The 26,747-nt window shown below is 36.8% G+C and overlaps 1 protein-coding gene across 2 annotated transcripts in view; it reads left to right on the forward strand.

Moving 5' to 3' along the window:
* The first annotated feature begins 4,644 nt into the window (after positions 1–4,644).
* The window catches only part of LOC141517598 (sodium/hydrogen exchanger 9B2-like), a 39,501-nt gene continuing 17,398 nt past the window's right edge, over positions 4,645–26,747 (forward strand). The window contains exons 1-7 of one of the 2 annotated variants that reach the window (XM_074228777.1): positions 4,645–4,800; positions 14,890–14,977; positions 17,832–18,009; positions 20,945–21,115; positions 22,791–22,933; positions 24,181–24,308; positions 25,775–25,950. In XM_074228777.1, the coding sequence (XP_074084878.1) occupies positions 14,900–14,977; positions 17,832–18,009; positions 20,945–21,115; positions 22,791–22,933; positions 24,181–24,308; positions 25,775–25,950 (874 nt within the window). In that variant the 5' untranslated portion in view covers positions 4,645–4,800; positions 14,890–14,899. Of the gene's footprint in view, positions 4,801–7,390; positions 7,829–14,889; positions 14,978–17,831; positions 18,010–20,944; positions 21,116–22,790; positions 22,934–24,180; positions 24,309–25,774; positions 25,951–26,747 lie in introns of those variants that run through there. The other variant, XM_074228776.1, reaches the window with a different exon arrangement.

Genomic DNA, 26,747 nt, shown 5'->3' on the forward strand with positions numbered 1-26,747 from the left:
ATAGTCATGCACCAGGAAGAGCTTGCAAGACAGTTTAACTAGATCAGAAAGTACAGCAAGGTAGTAATATGAAAAAAAAAAACACAACTGGAAAGGCAGGTGAAAGCCAGATTGCACAGTGTTTGAGAAATTTGAATTTTATCTTAGAGATATCAAGGAATCACTGAGGATTTTTATTTAGCTGAATGGTATAGCACAGTATATGATTGATTAGTACTGCATTTTAGTAATATCAGTGCACTTTCACGGAGGATGGATTAGCTTGAAGGAAGACTAAAGACAGGTCTAAAAAACAACTAATTAGAAGGTTCTTATAAAGTCTAGGTGAGTGCCTGAATGAAGGTAAGGCTTTGTGAGGGAAGTGAAAGGGACTAATAAAAGGGATGTCATGGAGGTAGGATTAATCATCTTCTACCTAAACCTAGATTCATTTCCCTTCTCCTTTGCTTTCTCTATGAAAACAATATAACATTCTTCTTTTAAGTGAAGGGCCTTATACCAAAAACTTTTAGAGAAAACTTTACTACCAAAAACCCCAAACCAACAAATAGGTGGGATTAAAACAATAGTGGGAGAAGTTACAAATTTAATAGTGATGTCCTTAGTTTTAACTGGCCCTATAGCAGGAATTAGGTCTTTGGTTGTCTTTTGCCAGTATCTCACTTTTCTCTCCTCTAATAATGGGTCAACTAGCCCATTCCTATTTTAAGTTAGCTGTCTGATCAAGTGGTGAAATTCCAACTGTTAAAGATTCAGTTTGGTAGAGTTCCTTTCCCATAACCAAATTACAGCAGAATCTTTCAGATCAGTGACTTGGGAAAGTTCAATTCTTGCCCTCTCAATAATGTAACACTCTTGGGCAATATCCTGAAAGACAGCTCTATATTATATATGATTTCAGACTTGTAAGAATTGATACACAGTGAAGTGAGCAGAAACAGGAGGATAATTTATACTATTACATCCATGTAATAAAAATGAACAATTTTAGACTTTAAACTGATAAAGAATGAAATAAGTCAAAACAAATTAAAATGTGAACAATTTATACAATAAAAATAATACCATAAAAACAAATAACAATGAAAGCAATAAGAATATCTGATTTCTAATTGTGTTTGGGTTTTTTTTTTTTACTAAATGGGTTTACTCAATATTCAGTATTTGTGATGGACTTTTGTGTAGCCAACATTTGGTTGGAGGGGACTAAGATAGTGAGTATAAGCTAAAGTATATTCTCTCCCAAGAACAATCAGGAAAATGCCTTTCTTTATGGACTTCTAAAATTGAACTTTTAGAGTCTAGAGTAAAGATATTTGAAGGGGTGACAGATACATCTAATATCCTTTTGAATTCTATGGGGTGGCTAATACTCCTCTTGAAGAACTATGAGCTTCTTCTATATACCTAGATAGCACATATACAAACACTTATGAACACACACACACACACACACACACACACACACAAACACACATATGTTTGTTTAGGTTTGCCTGAAGTACATTCACTAGCAACTTGCACTCCCTTTAATGGGAGATCCTTTCCAGTCTCCCTGCCCCCAGTCCTTACTCAAGTGACTTTCCCTTAAGATCATCTCCCATTTTGGACTTCAGAAAAGCCTAGAAAGACTTGATGCTGAGTGAAGTGAACAGAACCAGGAAAACAATGTACACACGAACAGAAACAATGTGTGAAGATCCATTATGATAGACTTAGCTTTTCTCAGCTTCGGTGAACAAGGATAATTCTAAAAAAATTTGTGATGGAAAATGCCATCCACATCCAGATAAAACTGTGAAGGTCAAATGCAGGCCAAAGCATGATATTTTCACTTTTAAAAACTTGTTCCATGTTTTTTTTTTTACTTCTTGTGGGTTTTTTCCCCCTGTAGTTCTGATTCTTCTTTTTTTAACATGATTAATATAGAAATATGTTGAACATGATTGTGCTTATATAACCTATATCAGATTGCTTGATGTTATGAGGAAGGTGGTAGAAAAATGTGCAACTCAAAATCTTACAAAAAAATATAAATGTTGAAAACTATTTTGACACGTAATTGGAAAAAATAAAATAACATTAAAAATAAAAGGGTCATCTCCCATTTTATTATATATGTATTATATATGTATCTTACATGTACAAAGTATGCATGTTGTCACCTCCATTATAGTTGTTAAGGACTAGGACTGTATTTTTTACCTTTCCTTGGCACGATTCCAAAGTATCTGTCATAGTAAATACTTAATAAAGGCTTTCAGACTGGAGTTGTTACTCCCAGCCTATGGGCCCAAGCCTGCCATCTGGGTCTTCTCCTTTGTAGAGGCCATACAACCCTGGGATAGCCCTATCTAGGCTATCAGGTAATTCTCCTGGAATCTCCATGCTAATCTCTGCCCAGGTCTCCACCTACGTTGATCTTCCTTTCCTGTCCTATTCCTTTTCTTTTCAAATCACCTCCAAGTGCATTTTCAAGCATCTTCTAATTTCCAGCTCTTCAGTAGACCATGGGTGAGAGCAGCCTTTATATAGAAGCAAAGGAAATCTTTTCTTGAATTTTCCTCTAAATTCATCTTCTCAGGGCTAGCTTTCATCTCTACTTTCTGGTCCCTTAGTTGCTCACTGTGGGTTGTACTTAATGGGTGCTCAATAAATGTTTAATGACAAATTGAATCTTGGCTCATGCCCTCCCTTAGGGTTGGTTCTCTCTCTAGATTCCAAGTCATACTTTAAACTCAAGTCATACATTAAATATCATTATATCACTACCACACATTTCTACCTATCACCCTTCACGACTCTGTCCAACCCCCAGAGCAAGGGCAGGGCAGGTATGGTACCACAATGTCTCTGAAGGTATTTTAGAAAAAAGATGGAATCCTGGGAAAGTATACTGGCTTTAAAGTTCAAATAGTTAATCTTGCCATGCTACTTATTAGTTATAACAATTTACATAAAGCACTCTGCACCTCAGTTTTTCATTTACAAAACAAGGGAGTTGAACTAAATATTCAGTTATGTTCTAGGTAAACCTTTGGCAGAGTGGGATAATAATGATGATAGCTATATGTCCCTTTAAGGTTTGCAATCATCCAATTTTATCCTCATAGAAATTCTGGAAAGTGCTATTAATAGCATTCCCATTTTACAGATGAGGAAACTGAGGCAGGCTGAGGTTATGACTTGTTCAAGGTCACTTAGCTAGTAAGTATATGGGGTAGGATATAACTTCAGGTCTTCTCCCATTAGATTCTAAGTCCCTTGAAGATAGAGACTGATTTTTGCCTCTTTTTGTATCCCTAGTGCTTAGCACAGTTCCTACTAATAATGGTAAATTATAGCAAATGTATATTATATATTAAATATAATAAACACGGTAAGCATTTAATGTTGATTGATTGATTGATTGACTGACTCCAATACTCCATCCACTGAACCACCAGTAGTAAAAAATAATGGATGTCCACTTAATTAGCTGGGTAACCCTGGTCAAGGCAATTAATCCCCCTGAACCTAAGCTTCTTGTAAAGTGGAGAAGAGGAGACAGATAAAATTATCTACCTTACAAGGTAGGGATCAAATGAGATAATCAGAGACATTGTGCTATTACTATTATGTAGTAGAAAAAGTAATAAATTAGGAAAGATTACTGGTTCTTTACTCAGTGGACCTGGGATCAAAATTTGCCTCTGACACATTCTACCTGTGTGTTTCTGAGCAAATCACTTAACTGCCCTGGCCTCAGTTTCCCCATCTGCCAAATGAGAGGGTTGAACCAGATGCTTCTTCCAGTCCTAGATGTGTGATCTTATGTTTTGCCTTTGCACTTATTAACCTCACTTTCTGCATCTTTAAAATGAAAGGGCTGGATATCTCAGATGCCTTCCAATTCTTAAATCCTGTGGTTTGACTCAGATTAATAACCTCAATGACCTTGAGATCCTATAGTTCTAAATAGGAACTGTAATTTTTCTTTTTTCGGTTTTTTTTTTTGCAAGGCAGATGGGGTTAAGTGGCTTGCCCAAGGCCACACAGCTAGGTAATTATTAAGCGTCTTAGATCAGATTTGAACCCAGGTACTCCTGACTCCAAGGCCGGTGCTTTATCCACTACGCCACCTAGCCACCCCTGGAACTGTAATTTTTCTCAGAGAGGCAAAATGTGACTCTTCAGAGAGGACAAATAATTTGTCCAGGGGTCACACAACTAGTAAGTATTAGTAAAGAGGTGTAAAGATAAAATATGGGTTAAAATGCTGCTGGTTTGTCACAAATACATAAAAGGCTCCAAGTAACAAACATATGAACCCTTTGTATTCCATGCATAGTATTTTTTTTAAAAAAAATTTGGATGAAGGCAACTTCTGAAATGCGCAATAAACACCATCTCTACTACTAAAAGTTCCCATTACATATCCCCCCATGCAGCATAATCCAGCAAAATTATAATGTCTTTCCAGTCACACGGAACAATCCTAGGGATATTACAACAAAAAACTTGTGACTGGGGGGAAAAAAAAGAAAAATATACCACAGCATAGGGAGGGGCAGGAGGAAGTTGGCATCAAGAAACTTTTGTAGGATTTATGATAAAAAGAACTTGGGAGGGGAAATAGCTCCACTCTACTTAGATGCAGCAAAGGCAACGGAGGAGCAAGTGTTTCAGGTTCCTTTCTTTTTTTTTTTATATGAGGATTTGGGAGGTGTAAAACTTTTATGGAAAACTACTGAAGGAAAAAAAAAGATACTCTTAAGGCCAGACCACACACAGATTCCACTAAGAGAGTGAGGAAAACAGGTAAGAATGTTTAATTTGGGAAGAAAAGCAATTAGAACTAGTCTTTGTGAAAACCAAGCCCATTTCCCTAGTCATGTTCCTATTATATCAGAAAGAATTGTGAAGAGATTAAGCTGTAATATTTATTTTCATTTCAGAAATTCTCAGTCTATAGTCAAATGTTCAATACCACCTGTAGTACACTACTACCTATAGTAGTGTAGAGGTGCCAGGGATATGGACGTGGGTATCAAAATGAAAATAATTGGAAACTTTAGGCTTTTTCTTTTCATATTTCTTAGACTTCCTCTCCCTACTTTTGGGGTTCTATTAAAAAGATTTTAAAATAAGGCCATTATAACACCATCTGCCATAAACATCTGGTAGAGGAGTTATATTAAAAATCTAAAAATACTCATAATGACTGACTAGGATTCCAAAGAACTAAAGATGAAATATGCTATTTACTTCCTGAAAGAGATATTGAAAGAACTCAGAATGTAGATTTTTGGACATGGTCAATGTGGAAATTTGGTTTGATCTGTGGGATGTGTTTTCTTTTACTTGTGTTCTCCTTTAATGGGGAGGGTAGATCTTAGATGATTATATTTTTAAAAAACAGAAAAAGAGGGGCCTCTAGTTGACACGGTGAATAGAACATGGATCCGGGAATAAGGAGGACTTGAGTTCAAATTTGCCTCCGACATTTGACACTAGCTATTTAATCCTAGGCAAGTCACTTAACCCCTATTGCTCAAAATTTTTTTTAAATAAAAAAGAAGACATTAAAAAAGTTATGTAATTATTGTTAAGATGTCATGTCAGAAGTAGAACTTGAATCTGCTTTTTTTCTGGCTTCAGACTAAAGCCAGCTAGCTCTCTAACCACTATTTGGTGCGGGCCGGCAAAATGACCAAAATTTCATTAGGTCTAATCTACTGTATTTCAAAACAAAACAACCAGAATCATTAAGAAGACTCTGATCCTTCAGTCTAACTTCACATGTAGATTTGGATTTTTTTTTTTAATCTTCAAAGATTTTTGTGTTGGTGTTGATTGTAACCACACCTGTGATCTGTGGAGGGAGCACTAAATAAGAAATTCTCTGCCCAAAGGAGAGAGGATCTATCTAACCATTATATTTTCCAAGAGCTGACTAGGCATTGGGAGGTAAAATTACTCATCTAGGGTCACTTGATCAGTTTGTTGATTGATTAAGAACCTATGCATAGTGTGCCTTGATGATAATACTGTCTCTTCTTGGTTCTCAGAGAAGACTATGACATCAGGGAGGTGATGCCATGTCAAGAACATGACTTAGATTTGAGTGAGGGGGAGCTGTGCTAAGTCAGCAGTATCACTTTCTCCTCCAGAATCATCTGGGTCCAGTGGGCAGATGTGAATCAGGATAACTCCCGATGACTTGGAGGAGAGGCAATAAAGATTAAGTGACTTGCCCAAGGTGACACAGTTAGTAAGTGGCAAGTCTGAAGTAGGATTCAAACTCCTGTCCTCCTGACTCCAAGGCTCCTGCTCTATCCACTACACCATCTAGCTATCCATACTTTTAGGGCTGTCCAGACAAAAATAAGTCTTTGCCTAGAAGGAGCAACCTATAAACAATTAAGAAAATGCAAGGTACATGCTCAAAATAAATACTTGGATGGACTTGGAGGAGATGGAAGGGCTCATGTATTTTTTTTGGGGGGGTTGCAAGGCAGTAGGGTTAAGTGACTTGCCCAAGGTCACATAACAAGTATTAAGAGTCTGAGTCGAATCTGAACTCAGGTCCTTCTGACTCCAGGGCAAATACTCTATCCACTGCTCCATCAAACTGCCCCTGAGCTCATATATTTTTGAAGGGACCAAGGAAATGGGAGATTGAATGAAGACAAAAAGATTGTGAAGCCTCAGACTCTTGACAAGATGGACAGTTCAAGTTAGCCGATTAAAATCAGTGTGAGAAGTGGTGAAGAGAACTGGATGCCTCCAAAGGGCCAGAAGATTTGGTATTCTTCAACCAGGAGTGAATTTGGGGGTCCTCACTGAAAAATCCTACCACTGCAAGTAAAGCATTCTGAGTTCTGGGCCCCACTCATACCACCACCCCAATTAGAGAAACCTGGTTTGTGAGGCTCTGGATCATGGATAGGATCCATTTTACAGATGAGGAAACTGAGGCCCATGGCTTGCAGCAGGAGGGTGATGGGAACTATCTTCCCCTGCCTCTGCGCACTCCTCCACGCTGTCTGGGGCTCCCCTAAAAGCTTCTTTTCCAAAAAGCATCATCCTGCTTGTAGACCAGGACGCGGGGTGGGGGGCGGCACAGAGGGATGCTCCTAGGAGCTAGCCACCCCCTCCCCCAGAGTGGGGTCCCAGGGAAAGGAAGCTTGCCCTCCAGGGTCATCCAGAGTCATTCTTTCCGAGGCGGGAGGAGCAGTCCCCGGGCAGAGTGGGGGACTCCCCCAGCCTCCTCCCCAGCACCCCCAGGCTCCTCCTCCCTCTAGCCTGCTCTTCACCGCCAGGGTACCACCCCCGGTGTTAGGGATACTGAGGTTGGGGGCGGGGTCATCCCCCCTTCAAGCCACACCCCCCCCCGTTGGGACCCCAGCAGCCGATCAGGCGGGGGTATTAGGGTTACTACCCGCCCAGGCGCTCCTGCCAGTCACTGCCTCGGGGCCCGATCCTGTCTTCATGCAGGTGGGCAAGGTTGGTGACCCAGCAGTCTGGAGGAACTAATAACACCTCCCCTCGGGCCACCCAGATCAGCGGGCAGGGAGGACTGGTGAGGCGGCCCTTCCCGGGGATTCCCGTCGTGGTCGCCTAGCGACTGCCCCCTTTTAGCTGCCCGAGAAAAAAAGGGCGATGACTGGCCAGGATGGAAGCAGCCGCGTGGATGCCAGCCATTGTCTGGGCAAGGAGAAGGAGCGCTGGTGCTAGCCAGTCTCTGCCCTTCTCTGCCGTTTAAAAGAAAAGTCTTCTTTTCTCCTTGTTTCCAAAGTGACCATTTAAGGATGGGTTTAATGATGCGTGTCTGGGAGACAACAATGTGAGTATTATTCTTTTTGTTTTCTTAAACATCTAAGGCACTAGGCTGTGCTCTGGAAAGCAACCTGTGGTTTGGACTCTGCCACTGATGTTTTAGGCTTGGAGGAAAGCAACTGAGAGAGGAAATGGGAAACAGGGCTGTTCTCCTTGGACGCAACCCAGTGGGTGGTGTGCACATTGTTTTGTTTTTAATTATTCTGAAGGGTTGCAGAGAGGATGTCTTGAAGGAAGATTTGGTCCCCACAGGCCTGGTGGGGGTAGGATGCTGGGAGGAGGCCTTGGGGAGAGGGGTAGGAATCCCGGAGAGCTTCAGACTCTGCGATCAATAATTAATCAACAAGTATTTATTTATTTTTGAATGTTATTGTATTTTAGTTTTTTCCAATTACATGCAAAGATAGTCTTCAACATTCATCTTTTTGTTAGCCTTTGAGTTCCACATTTTCTGTCACTCTGTTCCTTTCCCTTCCCCCTCCCCATGACAGACGTAGTAATAGGTTGTGCATGTACAATCATGTTTAACATATTTTCATATAATAATAATAATAATAATGGTTGGCTTTCATTTTTGAAGATGATCATGTCATCAGGAAGGTGATGTCATGACAAGCATGTGAATTGGATTTTGAGGGAGGGGGATGCTATGCTAAGTCACCAGCCTCACTTTCTCCTCCAGAGTCATCTGGATCCAGTGGCTAGATATGAATCAGGGTAACTCGATTCAGCCCTGGATGCAGGCCAATCAGGGCTAAGTGACCTGCCAAAAATCACACAGCTAGTAAGAAGGCAGATTCGAGCTCCCATCTTCCTGAATCCAAGGCCACTGCTCTATCCACTATACCACCTAGCTGCCCTCTTATTTCCATTTTATCCATGATATGAAAGGAGTATCAGAATTAAAGGGGAGGGGGGGAGAAAAGAACTAAAGGGGAATAACTCATGAGAAAGAAAGAAAAAACAATAAATAAGTTTTAAAAAGTGAAAATACTTTGCTTTGGTCTATATTCAAACTCCATAGTGTTTTCTATGGATGTGGATGGCAATTTCCTTCACAAGTCTTTTAGATTTTCCTTGATCACTGTATGACGGAGGATTGCCTCTCACGTTGATCATCTCACAATGTTGCTGTAATGTGTACAGTGTTCTCCTGGTTCTGCTCATTTCACTCATCAACGTCAAATATTTAGTAAGTGAATGAAGAAATGACAGTGCATTGTGCTATGCAGTAGAGTCCAGACTAATATGACCTTGGGCAAGTCACTTAACCCTGATTGCATCACATCCAAGGCTATTTCTAGTGAGGAATGTGAGACTGGTGCCTTAGCACAGTGCCCTCCTCACTCAAATCCAATTCACCTACATGGCATGGTGTCACCTTTCTGACATTATGGTCTTCTTTGAGAACAAAGGGCAAACAACAACAACAACAACAACAACAAGGGTAGGCCCAAGCAGTGTATGCAGTCAAGTCTGCAAAAGTTTATCAAAGCCTCCTAGGCATCTGGCACTGTGCTAAGCCTGGGGGACACAAATAAAGGTCTAAGGGAATTCTGGCCCTTGAGGAGCTTACATTCTATTTGAGGGAACAAAATGTTAACAAGTATGTACAGGTAAGCTATATATATGTAAGGTAACTTGGGAATAATCTTGCTAGAATTGAGGGGAATCAGAAAAGACTTCTTGAAGAAGGCAGGACTTTTAGCTGGGATTTGAAGGAAGCCATGCAGAGGGATTTTTTTCAGGAATAAGAAACAACCATGAAAATAAGTAACATTGGGGACAGCTAGAGAACCTGAGTTCAAATCCAGCCTCAGACACTTAATTACCAGCTAGTTGTTTGACCTTGGGCAAATCACTTAATCCCATTGACTGCAAAAAATGAACAAACAACCCCCCCCCCCCCCCCCCCCCGCCCCCAAACATTTAGCATTGGGAGAGAATCTTGTCCAAAGAATAGCAAAAAGGTCACTGTTTGAAGATCCCAAAGTTCTTACAGAGGATTAAGATATAAGAAAACTGGAAAAAGGAGGAGGACAGGTTATCTAGTACTTTAAATGATAGAGGATTTTATATTTATACTAAATATTTAATAGGGAACCACTGGATTTTATCAAATAGGACAGTCACGTGGACTAACCGGTGTTTTAGGAAGACCAACTTGGCAGCTCATGTGTGACTGGAATGGGGAGAGACTAGAGGCAGAAAGACCAATGAGGTTACTGCAATGGTCCAAGTGGTGCTCATGAGGGCCTGCACCAAGGTTTTAGAGGAGAGAAATTTTGCAAAAGTGAAATCATCAGACCTTGGCAATAGATTGGATATATTGTGATAGAGATAATTTGGAGTCATATAACACTTAAGTTTCAGAGACTGAATGAATGAAAGAATGGTGGAATCTTCAACAGTAATAGGGAAGCTAGAAAAGGGAGGAGTTTTGATATCTTCTTTCTTAAAAAAATATTTTAAACATTTTAAAATTTTGAATTCTAAATTCCTTCCTTTCTACTCTTCACTCACCCACTGAAAAGACAAACTTACTATCAATTAATTATACATGTGAAATCATACAAAAGATATTTCCATATTAGCCATACTAAGGGGAGTGGCACTCAGAGTTCATCAATTCTCTTTCTGGAGCGGGGATAGCATTTTTTTCATCTTGAGTCCCTTGGAATTTTCTTAGGTCATTGAATTGATCAGAGTAGCCAAGTCTTTCAGTTGATTACCATTGCATCATTACTGTTCCTGTATACAATGATCTCCCAATTCTTCTCATTTCACTTTGCATCATTTCATATAGGTCTTTTCATGTTTTGTTTTGTTTTTTTCTCAAACCACCCTCATCATCATTGTTTATAGGACAGTAGTGCACCATCATAGTCATATGCCACTACTTGTTCAGCTATTCCCCAGTTGATAAATATTCACTGTCTCCAATTCTTTGCCACCACAAAAAGAGCTACTACAAATATTTTTTGTGCATATAAATCCTTTCCCTTTTCCTTTGATCTCTTTGGGGTACAGACCTAGCAGTAGTATTGTTAGGACAAAGGGTATGCACAGTTTTATAGCTCTTTGGGTCCAATTTCCAAAGTGTTCTCCAGGATGGTTGGATCAGGTCACAACTTCATTTTTCCTCATCCTCTTCTGTTTGCCATTTCAGATATATGTGAAATGGTACTGTACTTCAGGTTTGTTTTAATTTTCATTTCTCTAATTAATAGTGACTTAGAGCAGTTTTATATGACTGCACATAGTTTTGATTTCTCCTGAAAACTATCTCTTCCTCATATTTTTATAAATTAGACTTAGTTCCCTATATATTTGAAAAATGAGGTTTTTATCAAAGAAACTTGCTGTAAATTTTTCTAATATTATTTCCTTATGGATTAGATACCCTTTAGCAAAATGTAGTTTCCCTAATTATCTCTTTTATTTAGGCCAATTTTTGCTTTTGCTTTTTTCTGAGATCATATTGCCATCCTTGACTTTTTTTTTACTTCAGCTGAAGCAAGATAGAATCTGCTCCAGTCCTTTATTTTAACTGTATGTATCTTTTTAAATCTGTCTCTGGTAAATACCATATTGATGGCTTCTGATTTCTAATCAATTGTATCTACTTGCATTTTATAGGTGAGCTCATCTCCTTTCACATTCACAGTTATGATTACAGTGTATTTCACTCCATCCTATTTTCTTCTGCTTATCCTTCTCCATTTTCAAAAAATCCTGGCCTTCCTCAAAAGTCTGTTTTGCTTCTGAAGTGCTGGTCTCACTTAATCTGCCCTCCCTTTTATCTTTCCTCACCCTGCCACATCTCTTTATCTCCTTCCTTTCCTACTTCCTTTATTGGGTAAGATAGATTTATATCCAACCAAGTTTCAATAGGATGGCCCTTTTTCCTTTACAAAGCAGAATAGGCATTGTTTGAATTTGGTACTGTCAAACACTTTCAGATAAGGTAATGGTCAATTAGGGAATTTAGTCATTGATAGAATTCACCTTAAAAGATTGTGAAGTTTCTTTGAATTGAGTATATGTTTCAGCCTAGGGAGGGTTCCTTTCTTGAGATGGGAATGAAACCAGAGTTTACAGAAAGAGGCAAGTCTTTCTTTTCATTTCTGGAGACCAAAAAAGAAAGATGTTTAATTAATCACCGATTTGGGGATATGACAATGTCAATAGAGTGGTTCCCCTGATACTACAATAGTAAGGGAAGAGAATGAAAAATAGATGGAAAAACTCAAATGGGAGAAGAAGATGGGAGTTCGAATCTGCCTTTTTACAACCTGTGTGATTTTTGGCAAGTCACTCCTACTACTATTGTAGTAAGAGAAAGAAAGTGAGAAGACTCATGCATGGCGGGGTTAGTGTTTGAATATTTCAACTTCTCATTGAGGTTGATTGACAATTTATACTGAAAATAACTCATTTTTTTTAAAGGCATGTAAAGTATTTTCCTTGTATTGAATCAATTTTATAGTGAGGAAACCTTACATTGTGATTTGCCAATAATCACACAGCTAAAGGGTGTCTGTGGGGTGAAGCATTTCAGTTAGTTACCCCGATGTCCTACAGTCCCTACATCTTACCTAAAACTTCCTTTTGATATTCTTCTCAGCTAAGCCAGGACCTCTAATTTCTCCTCTCCCTAGGTTAATTTATACTATCAGAATATCATCCTTTGATTTGAAAAATTTTAGCAGCTTGTTCTGATTGAGATCTTTACCTCAAGAACTCATCAAAGATCTGAAGACGGACTCATTGCAGGGAAAGATTACTAATATGGTTTGCAAATATTCAAGGAAGGAAACCCAAAGAAGAGAAGAGAGACCCTTTGAGATTCAAGTCTCTTTTAGTAGGGACATCTACCAGTAATAGCTGGGATTTCTGACATCCGTCCACCTACCTTGGACCAGAACTCAAACTCTTGGAATCAGATCCAATTCATTCACACACTCAAGGATATCTGTATATCCTTGAAATATCCTGCTGTTGTGAAGGTTAGAAATGTGGTACTGGTCAGAAACAACAAATTAATCCTTTCTTAGCCTCCACGCAATCCTAACAAGGTTGTTGTGAAAAAAACATTTTGTAAACTGTACAGTGTCCTTGTTGATATCTTCGTTGTCATTTTGGTTGTGTTAAACTCTTTGTGCCCCACTTGGGGATTTTCTTGGTAAAAATACTGAAGTGGTTTGCCATTTCCTTTTCTAGTTCATTCTATAGATGAGGAAACTGAGGTAAACTAGATTAAGTGACTTTCCCGGGGTCACACAAGTAGGAAGTGTTTGAGGCCAGATTTGAACTTCCTGACTTCAGATCTGGTGGTATATTGCTTAGTTGTCCAACAGTGTCCAGTGAACTATTATTATTGTTTCTTCCAAATTTGATGAAGACCACAGTCATTTCTCTAGTAACTTACACTTCAGATTACTCATTGAGAAGGTCTAAACTAGGCTATGTTAGAAAGTTGCAAGCTTAGGTTGGCAATTTAAAGAAGATAGCACATTTGATCTAAATCCTTCAGGCAGCTTCAGTAAAAGTAAAATGTCAAGATTTGAATTCAGGCAACAGGGGCTTTGTCAAGAAAAAAAATAAAAGGTTGGACAAAATCTTGGTGGTACAGAAAATAATGAAGAAGATCAATCACAAAAAAGGATTAATGGTTTTAGTTTTAGAAAGAAGGCAGTATGATATGAAAAGAGCAATAGATTTATTTGGCTTTAGATAGCCTGACTTTGAATCCAGGGTATTGAGTCATTTACCTAAATGACCTCGGATGTTAATCTCTCTGAAAATCTATTTTCTCATCTGTAAAATAATGAAGTTGATTCTAGGAAGAATTTGGAATTATGCAAAAAAATACTAAATTACTCACAATATTTTGTTAAGAAAGTATAACTCAAGTAAGGGATTGTCAAGAAAATGTCTATGTATACAGAAATATACATTGCTGTGTTATGTTTGATTTTTAAAAAGCTTTAAGTAAATAAAATAAATGTCTAAAGATCAGGGAATAAACTGGGATATATGAATGCAATTGAATATTGCTATATTGGGAGAGATGGCAAATATAATTCAACCTGGGATGAATAGAATGGGATAAGGTAGAATGAAGAAAGCAGAGGTAAAAGAATAGTATTGCACAATGATTGTTGTTCAGTTGATTTAGTCATGTCCAATTCTTCATGACCCCATCGAGGGCATTTTTGGCAAAAATACTGGAGAGGTTTGCCATTTCTTTCTCAGTTGAGGAAACTGAGGCAAACAGGGTTGAAGTGGTTTGCCCAGGGTTACACAGCTAAATGTCTGAGTCTAGATTTAAATGCAGGAAGTCTTCCTGATTCCAGGCCTGGTGCTCTGTCCACTTTGCCCTCTGGCTGCCCATATACAATGATTATAATATTGTGAATAAAGTGAATAAGAGACAATAAATCTGGTCAAAGGTAATAGACAAATACATCATCAAAATTCAAGCAGATGTCTTTTCTACTGACAAGTAATTACCTATAAAAGTAGAAAGTGGAATGTACTAGTTACAATCCTCCTTTTGAGGGCTTCTACTTAACTATTTGGGTGGAATTGCCTACTTTGTAGAGGGGTTGTTTGGGTATTGGGATACGTCTTGTACCAAAACAATATGTATCAATATAACTAAAAACTGAGACTATTACATCAAGTATCCCCCAGAACAGAACAAAGGAAAAAACAAAAAACAAACTTTAACTGAAAGTGATTTATAGATGTGATAGATAACTAATGTTGACTACAAGTTGTTAAATGAGAAATACTAGGAAGAAAAAAGAATTTTTTTTAATAAAGAAAAGAATAAGGGGCGGCTAGGTGGTGCAGTGGATAGAGCACCAGCCTTGGAGTCAGGAGTACCTGGGTTCAAATACCACCTCAGACACCTAGCCGTGTGGCCTTGGGCAAGCCACTTAACCCCATTGCCTTGAAAAATCTAAAAAAATAAAGAAAGGAATAGGATTTTCATTTTTAAATGTTATCTTATCTCTATTTAAAATTGTTTTCTCCCTCCCTCATTCTATTTTTTCTTAGTTTGCAAACCATGGGAAATGAAGATAATGCAATTCAGAGTAATGAACCAGAAGTAAATTCTACTCCTTCCACAGCCAATAAAACAGAGGTAAATTTTTTTTTTAATTAAAGAGGTAAATTTTCTGTGTGTTTTATAAAGTCATATTCTGGTCAGTGACAAAGGGGTCCTGGAAAGAGAGAGATATAGAAGTGCTGTTGGTAGAGTTGTGAATTTGTTCAGTACTATTTACAATTATGCCAAGGCAGTGACTGAACAATCACCACATGGCTAGGATATGTGCTCCAAGAGCTTAGTGTGGACAGTACACCCTAACAGCAACATGGGGGTGATGATCAACCTTGATGGACTCCCTCGTTTCAACGTGCAACAGTCAGGGACAATTTGGGGCTGTCTGCAAAGGAGAATACCATCTGTATCCAGATAAAGAACTGTGGAGTGTGAACAAAGACCAAGGACTATTAACTTTAATTTAGGGGAAAAAAAACTGATATCTTATTGTCTGATCTTACTATCTCTTATACTTATGTTTCTTCCTTAAGGATATGATTTCTCTCTCATCACATTCAATTTGGATCAATGTATACCACAGAAACAATTGCCTTCTGTGGGGGGTGGGAGGAGGGAGTAAGATTAGGGGAAAAATTGTAAAACTCAAAATAAATAAAATCTTAAAAAAAAAAGAGTTTGGTGTGGAGAAAAAAGTTCCCATGTATATCATAATATTTATAGCAGCATTTTTTTTTGCAAAGAAATGGGGTTTAGTGGCTTGCCCAAGGCCACACAGCTAGCTAATTATTAAGTGTCTGAGGTCAAATTTGAACTCAGGTACTCCTGACTCCAGGGCTGGTACTCTATCCACTGCACCACCTGGCCACCCCCATAGCAGCATAGGAACAAAGGAATAGACAGAGCTCTGATATTCATCCATTCTGGAGTAGCTAAACAAACCGTAGTAAATTAATAGAATAATTTAATTGTTAATAAGTTTAATTAATAGAATATTGCTATATCAAGAGAAGTAATATGATGGGTACAGAAAAGCATAGGAATGGATGCAAAGTGAAGTAAGCAGACCAAAGAAATTAACAACAGGGTAAATGGGGAAAAAACAATAACCAATCAAAACTGAATACTATGAAATTATAATTATCAAAATTGACCCCAAAGAAGTGATATGAGAAAACACCTCCTTTCTTTGTAGAGGGATCATGAATGTGGAAACAATGCATGTATGTCAGATTTTTTTTTCATTGTGTTGCTTAGTATTGCTGTATCTCTTTCTTTTTTTTTTTTGCAAGGCAATGGGATTAAGTGGCTTGCCCAAGGTCACACAGCTAGGTAATTTTTTTTTAGGTTTTTGTAAGGCAAATGGGGTTAAGTGGCTTGCCCAAGGCCACACAGCTAGATAATTATTAAGTGTCTGAGACCGGATTTGAACCCAGGTACTCCTGACTACAAGGCCGGGCACTTTATCCACTGTGCCACTTAGACGCCCTGCTGTGCCTCTTTCTTCCTCCTTTTCATTTTTGTTTATAAGAATCTGGTTTGGGAAAGGAAGAGAGATCTATGAGAAATGAAGGTGAATTAAAAAACAAAAACAAGCAAAGAAAATTTATTTTAAAAAATAAAATACACAAATCTAAAATAAAATGAGCAATTTTTTGGTTCTTTCAGGAATAGGTTTTTTTTTTGCCTCCATGATAACAATACTAACTTTCTTCCAACCTCTAAATCTAGTTCTGAGCAGTCATGTAAACTCCTTCAATTTAACCATTCCTGACTCTTAATTTGAGTGTGGGATGATAGAGGTGAGTGGGATAAAGTCTGAGATTTCTTCAGTAGAATATTATAGATTGGAGAATAGTTAACTATGTGCCCCTCCTCTGGGATATTGGTGAAGAGTCAACTGACCCCAATTTATTTGTTGAAGTCCGGATGACCATTCAATCCCTGGGGTTGAAGAGATAATCTGGTTTCAGTTTGAATTTTATGCTCTTTTCCCTAGATTAGCTTGCTGGTCTAGATTGTAAAACCACATTCCTCATTAACAGTGGGGGTCTGGAATCGAGTTAGGATAAATGTGATTCTTGGGCCTTTTGCTTTTGCCTCAATCTCTGTAATTGACTGTGGCCCGTTCCTTGAGAAACAAATAAAGCTTTCTCTTCATACCTTGAGACATCTCTGAAATTTATTTAAGTGGCATTTGTCCCACACAGAGGCAAAGCCAGATGAAAGATAATGTTGGTCCTAATTATTTCAGTACAGTCCTTCTTTAGTGGATACATTTTTATAGCTGATTTATCAATGAAAGCAATCATTGCTGTGGCATTTTTATAGCTGATTTAGCAATGAAAGCAATCAATGCTGTGGCATTTTTCATAGACCTTTTATAATTTTTGTAGGATCTCAAAAGTGACTTGAATTTTTAAAAATAAACTTTTGTTGTTTTCTTTTGTTTCCTCCATCATTTAGATCTGTGAAACTTGTTAATATCTATAACCTCATCATGGCTCAGAATTCTTTCTTTTCTATAGAAATTTTGGCATGATGTGTAATACTTCCAACATTGCACCTTTTCCAGATACCAGAGTATTAACTCTTCATAAAGTTTCCTGATTCTGCTAGCCATTTCCCCCTTGCAACACAGAGTTTTCATTGATTCCAAGTCTAGTAAATTTTATTTTCTGATCCAATAACTTTTATCCTGTATCAAAGAGAATAATGTGTTGTCCATATATAACCTATATCAGATCACTTTGCTTCCCCTCCTTGGGGAGAGCAGAGCAAAAGGAGGGAGGAAGAAAAATGTGGAACACAAAATCTTGTAAAAAATGAATGTTGCAAATTATCTTTACATGTAATTGGAAAAAATAAAATAATTTTTTTAAAAAAAGAATTGTGTGCATACATTTTCACATACTTGTAATTGTTTTGCCCTTAGGAGAGCACTGCCATGGATCTCAAAGGTATAGATGGAAATGAGACAATAGAAGAAAGTGCCCTACTGAAAAGTAGTGAGCCATCACCAGAACCAACACCAGAATCCTTGAGAAGGGAGAAACTGAGGCAAATATTTGCCTGTCCTCCAAGAGGCATACTTGATCGAATAATAACAAATGGTATGTAGAGATGCAAAAGAAAGAAAATGCAAAATATATTTAATAATAATAAAAATGTATTTAATGAGCACATATGCATAGGAGATGACTTTGCCTAGGTGGGTCTGTCAACAAACTCCCTCTTCCTCCTCCTTCCATTCCTTCCACCTGGGGGATAATTGGCATGGGAACTTTGAACCTGAAGGGCCAGTTTGCTCTGGTGGCCCTCAATTCTGGGAGTTCACCATATTGGTGCTAGGCTTATTGTGCTTGCCATATCATTTTAGTTTACTCAAGCTCAGAGTTCCCAAGCTCAATCCTTTTCTCTAATAGCAAGGATAACATGTATGCATCCTAGCTATGCTTTTTTTTTCTGTTTTAGGAGGTGATACTACACAGAATCTTTAACCATCTTTCTCCGTGAAGTTTTATAATTGAGTTTGTATTCTAAACCAATGATGCCCTGGGCTGCCATATCTGTGTTTGGCAAAGAGACTCTGTGTTTGCTGGCTAAAGTGGTTTCTAGGTTCTTTTGGCTTCCTTTTTATAGTTATTGATTCTTAAAGTTTGGAAAGCTATAATCTCTGACAATATCCATTTTATCCCTTTGTCATTTTTCAGTCTCAACAGCTTTTTAACAATTGGTCATGCATATCGGGGGTGGTTTGGATCATATGTCCTATGTTTATTGTTATTTTTATTCATTCTTCCAGTTTTGTATTAAATTTTCTTTTCTCTAACAACTCCACATAGGTAACTGATTCAGGAATGACTTACATTCATAACCAGTAGTTTTCTATTTGTTAAAAATGGAATGTTTTATTTCTCATGCTGAATGTTTAATCATATCTGGTATCTTCCTAATATTTTCCTTTTTTAAAAAATTTATTTTTATTGACTTTTTGCAAGGCAATGGAGTTAAGTGACTTGAGGAATGTCACACAGCAAGGCAATTATTAAGGCCAGAGTTGAGGTCACATTTGAACTCAGGTCTTCATGTCTCCTGGGCTGGTGCTCTATGGTGCTCTATTCACTGTGCCACCTAGCTGCCCCTTCCAAATATTTTCTTAAAGAAAACATTAATTGTATATAAGTATGAGGGTTTCTATTTAGTTTGCAAGCCTTTAGCTTCTCTTTTTCTTATTCCTGAATAGTATTTTTCAATGTATTTTTCACTTTCATTTTCTATGACCGCTTTTGAATACTAAGTATCAAAATATATGTTATTTAAATTGGAGTAGCTTACCAAATGATAGAATTTCCTCACCTTATCCTCTTCTGCAGTAACAGCTGGCATATAAGCTGCAATTATTTGAACTGGGAATCTTTTTACAAATACTTGAGATTATTAAAAAAATTTTTAGATTTCTCAGAGAAAAAAGATTGTTCCTTTCCTCCTGTTTGAATTATATTTCATGAGCAGCAAAATGTGAGATGACTGCATCCCATGAAGCAACATTTATTGTTGTCTTTAGACACATAGTAAAACCAACTCTAGCAACTCTTTTGTTTGACTCTTCAAGGGAAATCTTATATTCCATCCTTCCCTTCAGCTTCATCTACTTCTGTTTTAGTTTCATTTATAGGGGATTATCAAGATAGATTTGATTCAATGTGTCTAATAATAGTAAAATTTATAGTAACAGTAACTGTTATTGTTTATAGACAGTTTAAAACCCACATGGCTTTGTTTCCTCTTGTTTTTGTGCCCTCTGCTAGCTTCCATTTATGTGTTCTTTCTGTTACTGTTTTTTCTTAAGTGGAAGGGGACTACATAATTGTGATGGTTCACTAGTTTTTGGGATGTGTCAAACTCTTTGTGATCCCATTTGGGATTTTCTTGGCAAAGATATTGGAGTGGTTTGCCAATACTTTTTCTACTCCATTTTGCATATATAGAAACTGAGGGTTAAATACTTTGCCTAGGGTCACACAGTTTATAAGTGTCTGAGGTTGGATTTGAACTCAGGAAGTCTTTCTGACTCCAAGCCCAGTTCTCATTCACTCTGCCACTTAGCAACCCCAGTACTAAGGGCCATTTAAATTTTTTCTGTTTCATATACACTTGAAAAAAATAAGAGTACAAGGGATCAGTAGATGTAACCTTAAAATTAAAAGCAAATATTCTTTAGATCATTTAAAAATATACTACATCTTACATGTACATTTACATAGACTTGTAGATTTTCGATCAGAAGCCACAATTAGTGTTAAAGAGAGTTGGCATGATAAGGAATACTTTTTTTTTCACAGAGCAATGGGCTTAAATGACCTGCCCAAGGTCACATAACTAGGTAATTATTAAGTGTCTGAGGCAGGATTTGAACTCAGGTCCTCCTGATTCCAGGTCTGGTGCTCTATCCACTGCACTACCTAGCTGCCCAAGAAATACTTTTTAATGTTTCTTTTTATAATTGTACACATGTCTCCTGTCAAAAATTCTTTTTTCTGAGCTATGTAAGAATTTATTTGTGATCAATACAGTCATGTGTTATAATGAAAGCATAAAGTCCACTAAAGACAATGGTGGAGTCACAATTTTCAGGCCCTGATTTGTTCAATTTCTAAAAGAAATTGAATTCCACTTGGGAAAAAAGCCAGTTATTAAAAAAAAGTGATATGTTGCTAGTCATTCCTCAAGTTTATCCTGTCCTCTTCCATCTGCAGGTATTTCCATAAATGTTTCCACATTCTTGAAACATTTACCCTCCTTATCCTCTATTGTTAAAATCCTTCTTTACCATCAATATTTATGAAAAAATACCAGAATGGTTCATAAAAGAAACAAACTTTTTTGTACATACTCAACCTTTATAAATCTGGAAAATCTGGGCCAAATTTTCTGATGGGTTTTAAAAAGTTATCTTCCAAGCTATATCATGGAAGAAATCCATATTTTATGGTGAGATTGCTTTGATAGGATGTCACACATATTTATTTTCCTGATTTATTACAGTTACCATGCTGATTCTTGTATGGGCAGTAGTTTGGTCAGTTACTGGCAATGAATGTCTTCCTGGTGGAAACATATTTGGTATATTAACCCTGTTTTTTTGTGCTATGATTGGGGGTAAACTTCTGGGATTTGTCAAGCTACCTACATTGCCTCCACTACCTCCTCTTCTTGGTAAGTGCAACATTTTCCTTTATTTTAATAAATATATATATATATATATTTATATTTATATTTATATTATATATATATAATTTTAAAGATTTGATAGTTTAGACTAAAGAATGCCTCTCATATATTGGGTCCTTACTGTTGTTATATATAACAAGTTATGTACTATTTTAATAATGATTCTCAGGTAAGAAAAAACTTATTAGAGGATGTCATTGAGTAGATGGGGCCAACAAAAATTCCTTATCTGGCCAAGTTATGGACAATGCTCCTTTTCCTACCTCTTCTGTGCATGCCATTAAAGTCAATATGTTACAGTTTACTTAATCTTGTATTTTTAAATCAGAAGGGTTTGACACATATTCGACAACACTCCTAAATGAGGTCTGAGCCAGATTAAAATGTAATTGGGAAATATTTATTTATTTATGGATTTTGTGCGGCAATGGGGTTAAGTGACTTCCCCAAGGTCACACAGCTAGTAAGTATTAAGTGTCTGAGGCTGTACTTGGAGGCTGTACTTGAATTCAGTCTCCTGACTCCAGGGATGGTGTGCTCTAGCCATCTAGCGCCACCTAGCTGCCCTCAAATTGGGAAATATTTAATAAAATAAAGAGACTGTACAACAAAGATAATGGTAATTTGTGGTTTTCTAAGTCAACACTTGAACTGTAAGGATCTGTTTAAAACTAGAATAATTAAAACTACATGATCATATCAACAGTTGCAGAAAAAGCTTTTGACAGTATTCAGCTCCATTTCTGTTGGGAAAAAACCCAAAGGAATAATTTACCATTCCTTGCAATGGTCAATGGCATCTATCTAAAACCCAGAGTGAGCATTATATGTAATGGGGATAACACTATTTCTTCTTCATAGACCAAGATTAGGCATTATGTTTAATAGCTTGATGAAAAAGGAAAGGAAATTGGACATCCCAAAGTGCCATTACGGTCAGGACCTCTTGGAAGTGATTCAGACTAAGAGAGTATGCAATTCAAGTCTGGAGAAAAAAACAGACTGGGCGAATTCAAGGCATTACGACTATTGATGTACTGCAAAGTAGTTGATTAGAGTTCTGAACTTGGAATCAGAAAGACTTGGGCTCAAATTTATTCTCTGACAAATTCTAGTTGTATAATCATGAATAAGTCATTTGCCTCTCATTGCTCAGACAACTCTCTAAGACTATAAATAAGTTATAGAGTTGCTGATCTGCATTAAAGGAAAAATATTTCACATGGGAAATATCTCAAAGGTCCTTTACAGGCTAGAATCCATGGTCCTATGACAAGATAGTATCTATGGTCCCTTAAAGCTCTCTAGAGCTTTAATCCTATAAGGAAACACTTTGTAATAATTGAAGCTATGCAAAAATGGAATGAACTGGAATGATCACAAATGAGGTTATTTCCAATTCTGAAATTCAATGATTTCATAAATGGAAATTCAGCAAGTTTTTTTTTCTCATATTAATGCCACAAACTGGATTGTAATACTTTTTATTAAAAAGTATTTAATATTTGTTAAAAGCTCAACATGTGTTAGGTGATGAATCAAACATGAAAAAATGATTGTTGGGCATGATTTAAATCTTCAAATGCTTTTAATAATTAAAAGCATCCTCAATTTTATTAGAAAACTAGTTCATCTAAAAATACTTTTATTTTTTTTCAAGGGATGCTACTTGCTGGATTTCTCCTTAGGAATATTCCTGTCATCAGTGACAAAATCCAGATTAAACACACGTGGTCTGCATCTCTGAGAAGCATAGCCCTTTCTATTATTTTGGTTCGTGCTGGGCTTGGACTTGATTCAAAGGTAGGGTTGAGAAACACAATGCCTAATAATTGAATATGATTTTTGTTCCCTAAGTAAGAATGAAATAACAGTATCTTGTGAGGTAGATGGGACTTCTCTTTGAAAGGGAATATTTCGGGACCCTATTTTAGCAAAGTTTTCCCTATTAATGATAACTAGGGAGTGCTTCCTTTGTCCCCCCCCCCCCCATGATGTTTTAATATTGTCAGAGGGCAGTTCTGTCATGTTCTCTTGGCCACATCAATTAATTGTTGAGTTCAGTCAACTGTGATGCTCCTAGAAAATTCCTGTTCCCTATGGAGATAAAGAAAATACCCCAAGATCTATCTGTATCCCTACACTTGAGAGAAATGAATGATTAATTATTAAATTGGGATCAGGGTTTTTCCCTTTTTCAACTTCCCATAAAAAAATCAACAGTAGGGCAACTAGGTGGCATAGTGGCTAAAGCACCAGCCCTGGAGTCGGGAGGATCTGGATTCAAATATGAACTCAGACACTTGATAATTATCAACTGTTTGACCTTGGGCAAGTCTCTTAATGCCACTGCCTTACAAAAACATAACCAAAAGAAATCAACTGTGTGGGAAATCTTGGGCAAAGAATTACCCAGCCAGGGAGGCTAAAGATCTAATTAAAAATAGTAAAGAAATTCCAAGTTTAGGTGAATGGGTGGATTTCTGTTCATTGTATTTACTCAAACAGATCTGGGAAAATGTGTATTCTCCCATTTGTCAAATAGGTGGTATGGAAACTAATAAGTCTCTTTTACCAAGAATTAGTTGTTCATTATCATCTGCCTCAAGACCTTCAATGCAATAAGCTCACCTCTCATTATAATATTCATTCTCTCTTTAAATGTTAACCAATAAGAGGAATACCCACTCTTCAAAGAATACTTAAACTGTGAACCCACTGACATGAGTTGGTTTTGGTCCAAGAGAGATAGTCAAATAGCAATTCCTTTTATTGCTAATATGCTAGCATTATTAATAAAATGATTAAACTACCCAGAAACTTTCAAATTTTTTAAACATCACTCATTTAAAAAATAAAGTTAATCCAAATTACTTAGTCAGAGTTCCCTCCACACCGCCAGACCTTCTCAAATTCTCAAATAAAAATTTGATATAAAAATGTGATAGTAAATTCCCCTCCCCCCAACCCCAAAACAAAACAACCCTTAAGCTAACTTTGCCTGTACATCATTAAAGAGTTGTATTTAAATGTATCTTTTTCTATTTCAGGCACTGAGAAAGCTGAAGGCTGTGTGCCTACGATTATCTATGGGCCCCTGCCTCGTGGAGGCATGTTCATCTGCTGTTCTTGCCCACTTCTTAATGAATTTACCTTGGCAATGGGGATTTATCTTAGGGTAATTTATTTTTCTTTGTCCTGTGAAAATGGGATATTTACAACTTAATAATAACTGGTATTTAAATCTGTAGCTATTTAAGATTTTGTAGTGTTTGTTCCCTTTGAATCAAATGTACATTGCCTAGACTTTTATATTATTATTATTATTATTAATCTAACTTTTATATTGCTTACTATCTACCATGAACTTTAAAAATATTTTGTATGATACTACAAAGTTACTATTATCCATGTTTTACAGATGAGGAAACAGAGACAAACAGAGGTTAAGTGACTTGCCCAGAGTCAAACAATCTGAAACTAGATTTAAAAACAAATTTTCCTGATAACAGGCCCAGTGCCCTTCCACTGTGCCATTTAACTGCCTCTAAAACAGTGAAAATTATAGTCTGGAGAGGTAAGACCTGCCTAAATATGGAGAATTTAAAGTGAGTCAATTTCTGATTTATAATGTAAAATCTACAGTACCCCTTGCCTAAATTGTAGAAGTTATTAATTCAAACTGTTTGGGGCATTGGAGTCAATTGATGTTTTAGTCCAGGGATGTTTAACTTTTCTTATGGCATGGACTCCTTCAACAGTTTGATAAAGCTTTTGAACCTCCTAAGTGATGCTTTTAAATTCACAAAATAAAATAAAATGCAAAGAGAACCAATTATATTGACAGCTGATTGTCAAAATTGATTTTTTAAAAAATCAGAGATCCCTTAAGAACTTCTGTTTTAATCTCACCTTACATTCCAACCTAGATGAATCTTCTTTGAAAGATTTATGGAAGGATTTGTATATGAATCAGACAAGATGAGAAGGATTGCATGGATAAATTCTCACATTAATGTAATCTATAGACGTGGGGAAAGATAAGCCAAATCTCACCACAAAAATAAAACCAAAAGAATAATGTAGTCTTTGTCTCTGACTACTGTGATTTTATGATTTTATCATTTCTTTTCTTCTTACTTAAGCTATTAATTTTCATTACTGCCTCATTTTATATGCTTTCTTCTGGATGAGGGACTGGGAATAGTGTTAAAGCTTTCCTATGAAGACCTGAGTTCAAATCTCACCTCAGTTATTATTAAATGTCAACCAGGTATTAAGATGTGTGACCCTGAGCAAAAGTCATTTAAGATCTATTTAAGTTTCCTCCTTATAACAGGAATATACTAGGACTTACCTCCCAGGGTTGTTTTGAGGATCAAATGTGTTAACATATGGAATGAGTTTTGCAAACCTGGCAAAGTATTGTGTAAATGATAGCTATTCTTATTTTCTTTCTTATTACCGTTAACAGTAATAAAATATGTGGTCTTATGATAGTTTTTTTTTAATTCACATGAGGGATTTTTTCTTTAGATTACTGAAATGGTCATTATTTTGATTCTTAGAGACAAGGTAATTTTGTCTTTTCCATTCAAGCCCATAAAAAAAAATTAATGAACACTTGCAATTCCACCTGTTTAGTTTTGTTCTAGGTGCTGTCTCCCCAGCTGTTGTGGTGCCCTCGATGCTCATTTTGCAAGGAGGTGGATATGGTATTGAAAAAGGTGTCCCAACTCTACTTATGGCTGCTGGTAGTTTTGATGATATTCTAGCTATCACTGGCTTCAATACATGTTTAGGCATGGCTTTCTCCACAGGTAAATGCGTAATAACTCATTGTATTCTTTGGCTCTTGAAAGATAGAAAAATTGTTACAAGAATGATTCAATTGTTCATTGTTTCTTTTATCTTTGATTTGACTTAATCATCAGCTTCCAAATTATGTTGCTGAATGGACCATAAATCATCCTGCCCATTTTTCTCTCTGAAATTGAAAGACTTCCCTCAAATTAATTGTGATAGTAGTTACTTCCTTAGTAAGTAACAGCTCATATAAAATGAGCAGTGAGGAATGCTGGTTTGGCCTACATTAACTGGGCTAGACCATATCACTAAAAAATTATTGAGAGCCCTTCGATTGTATTATTTGTAAGACAGTCTTAAAACAAAGAACTAAAATGAGTTTGAGGCCTTGTTTGAGGCATTGTAAAGGGGAAAATATTATCAAGAAAAACAATTACTGATTGATTTAACTTTTGTTAGAATTACTACTTGGTTATAAAAGTAAAATACCAGACTACTCAAATGTTTAGAAAACCTATCAAATTACACCATTTCATAGGGGTTTTTAAAAATAATTTAATAATTAGGAATCAGTTTAGCCCTTTGACTCACTGAATGTGATTAGAAGGTGTAGTTACTGCTATGCCCTCTACCTCAGAAGTGGTTTTACATTCCAATGAGATAAGTGAATCATATTATCTGAGCTTTCAGAGTTCAATAATTCTCAGTCTTTGATCTTATATTTTGCATTATTGACCTGTTTTGGACTTTGTTTATAGCTTTATAAATGACTAATGGACAAGCCTTACTTCCTTATCCCTGTGGCCTTTGA

Source organism: Macrotis lagotis, chromosome 3 (assembly GCF_037893015.1).
Source record: "Macrotis lagotis isolate mMagLag1 chromosome 3, bilby.v1.9.chrom.fasta, whole genome shotgun sequence".
Classification (NCBI taxonomy): Eukaryota; Metazoa; Chordata; class Mammalia; order Peramelemorphia; family Peramelidae; genus Macrotis; species Macrotis lagotis.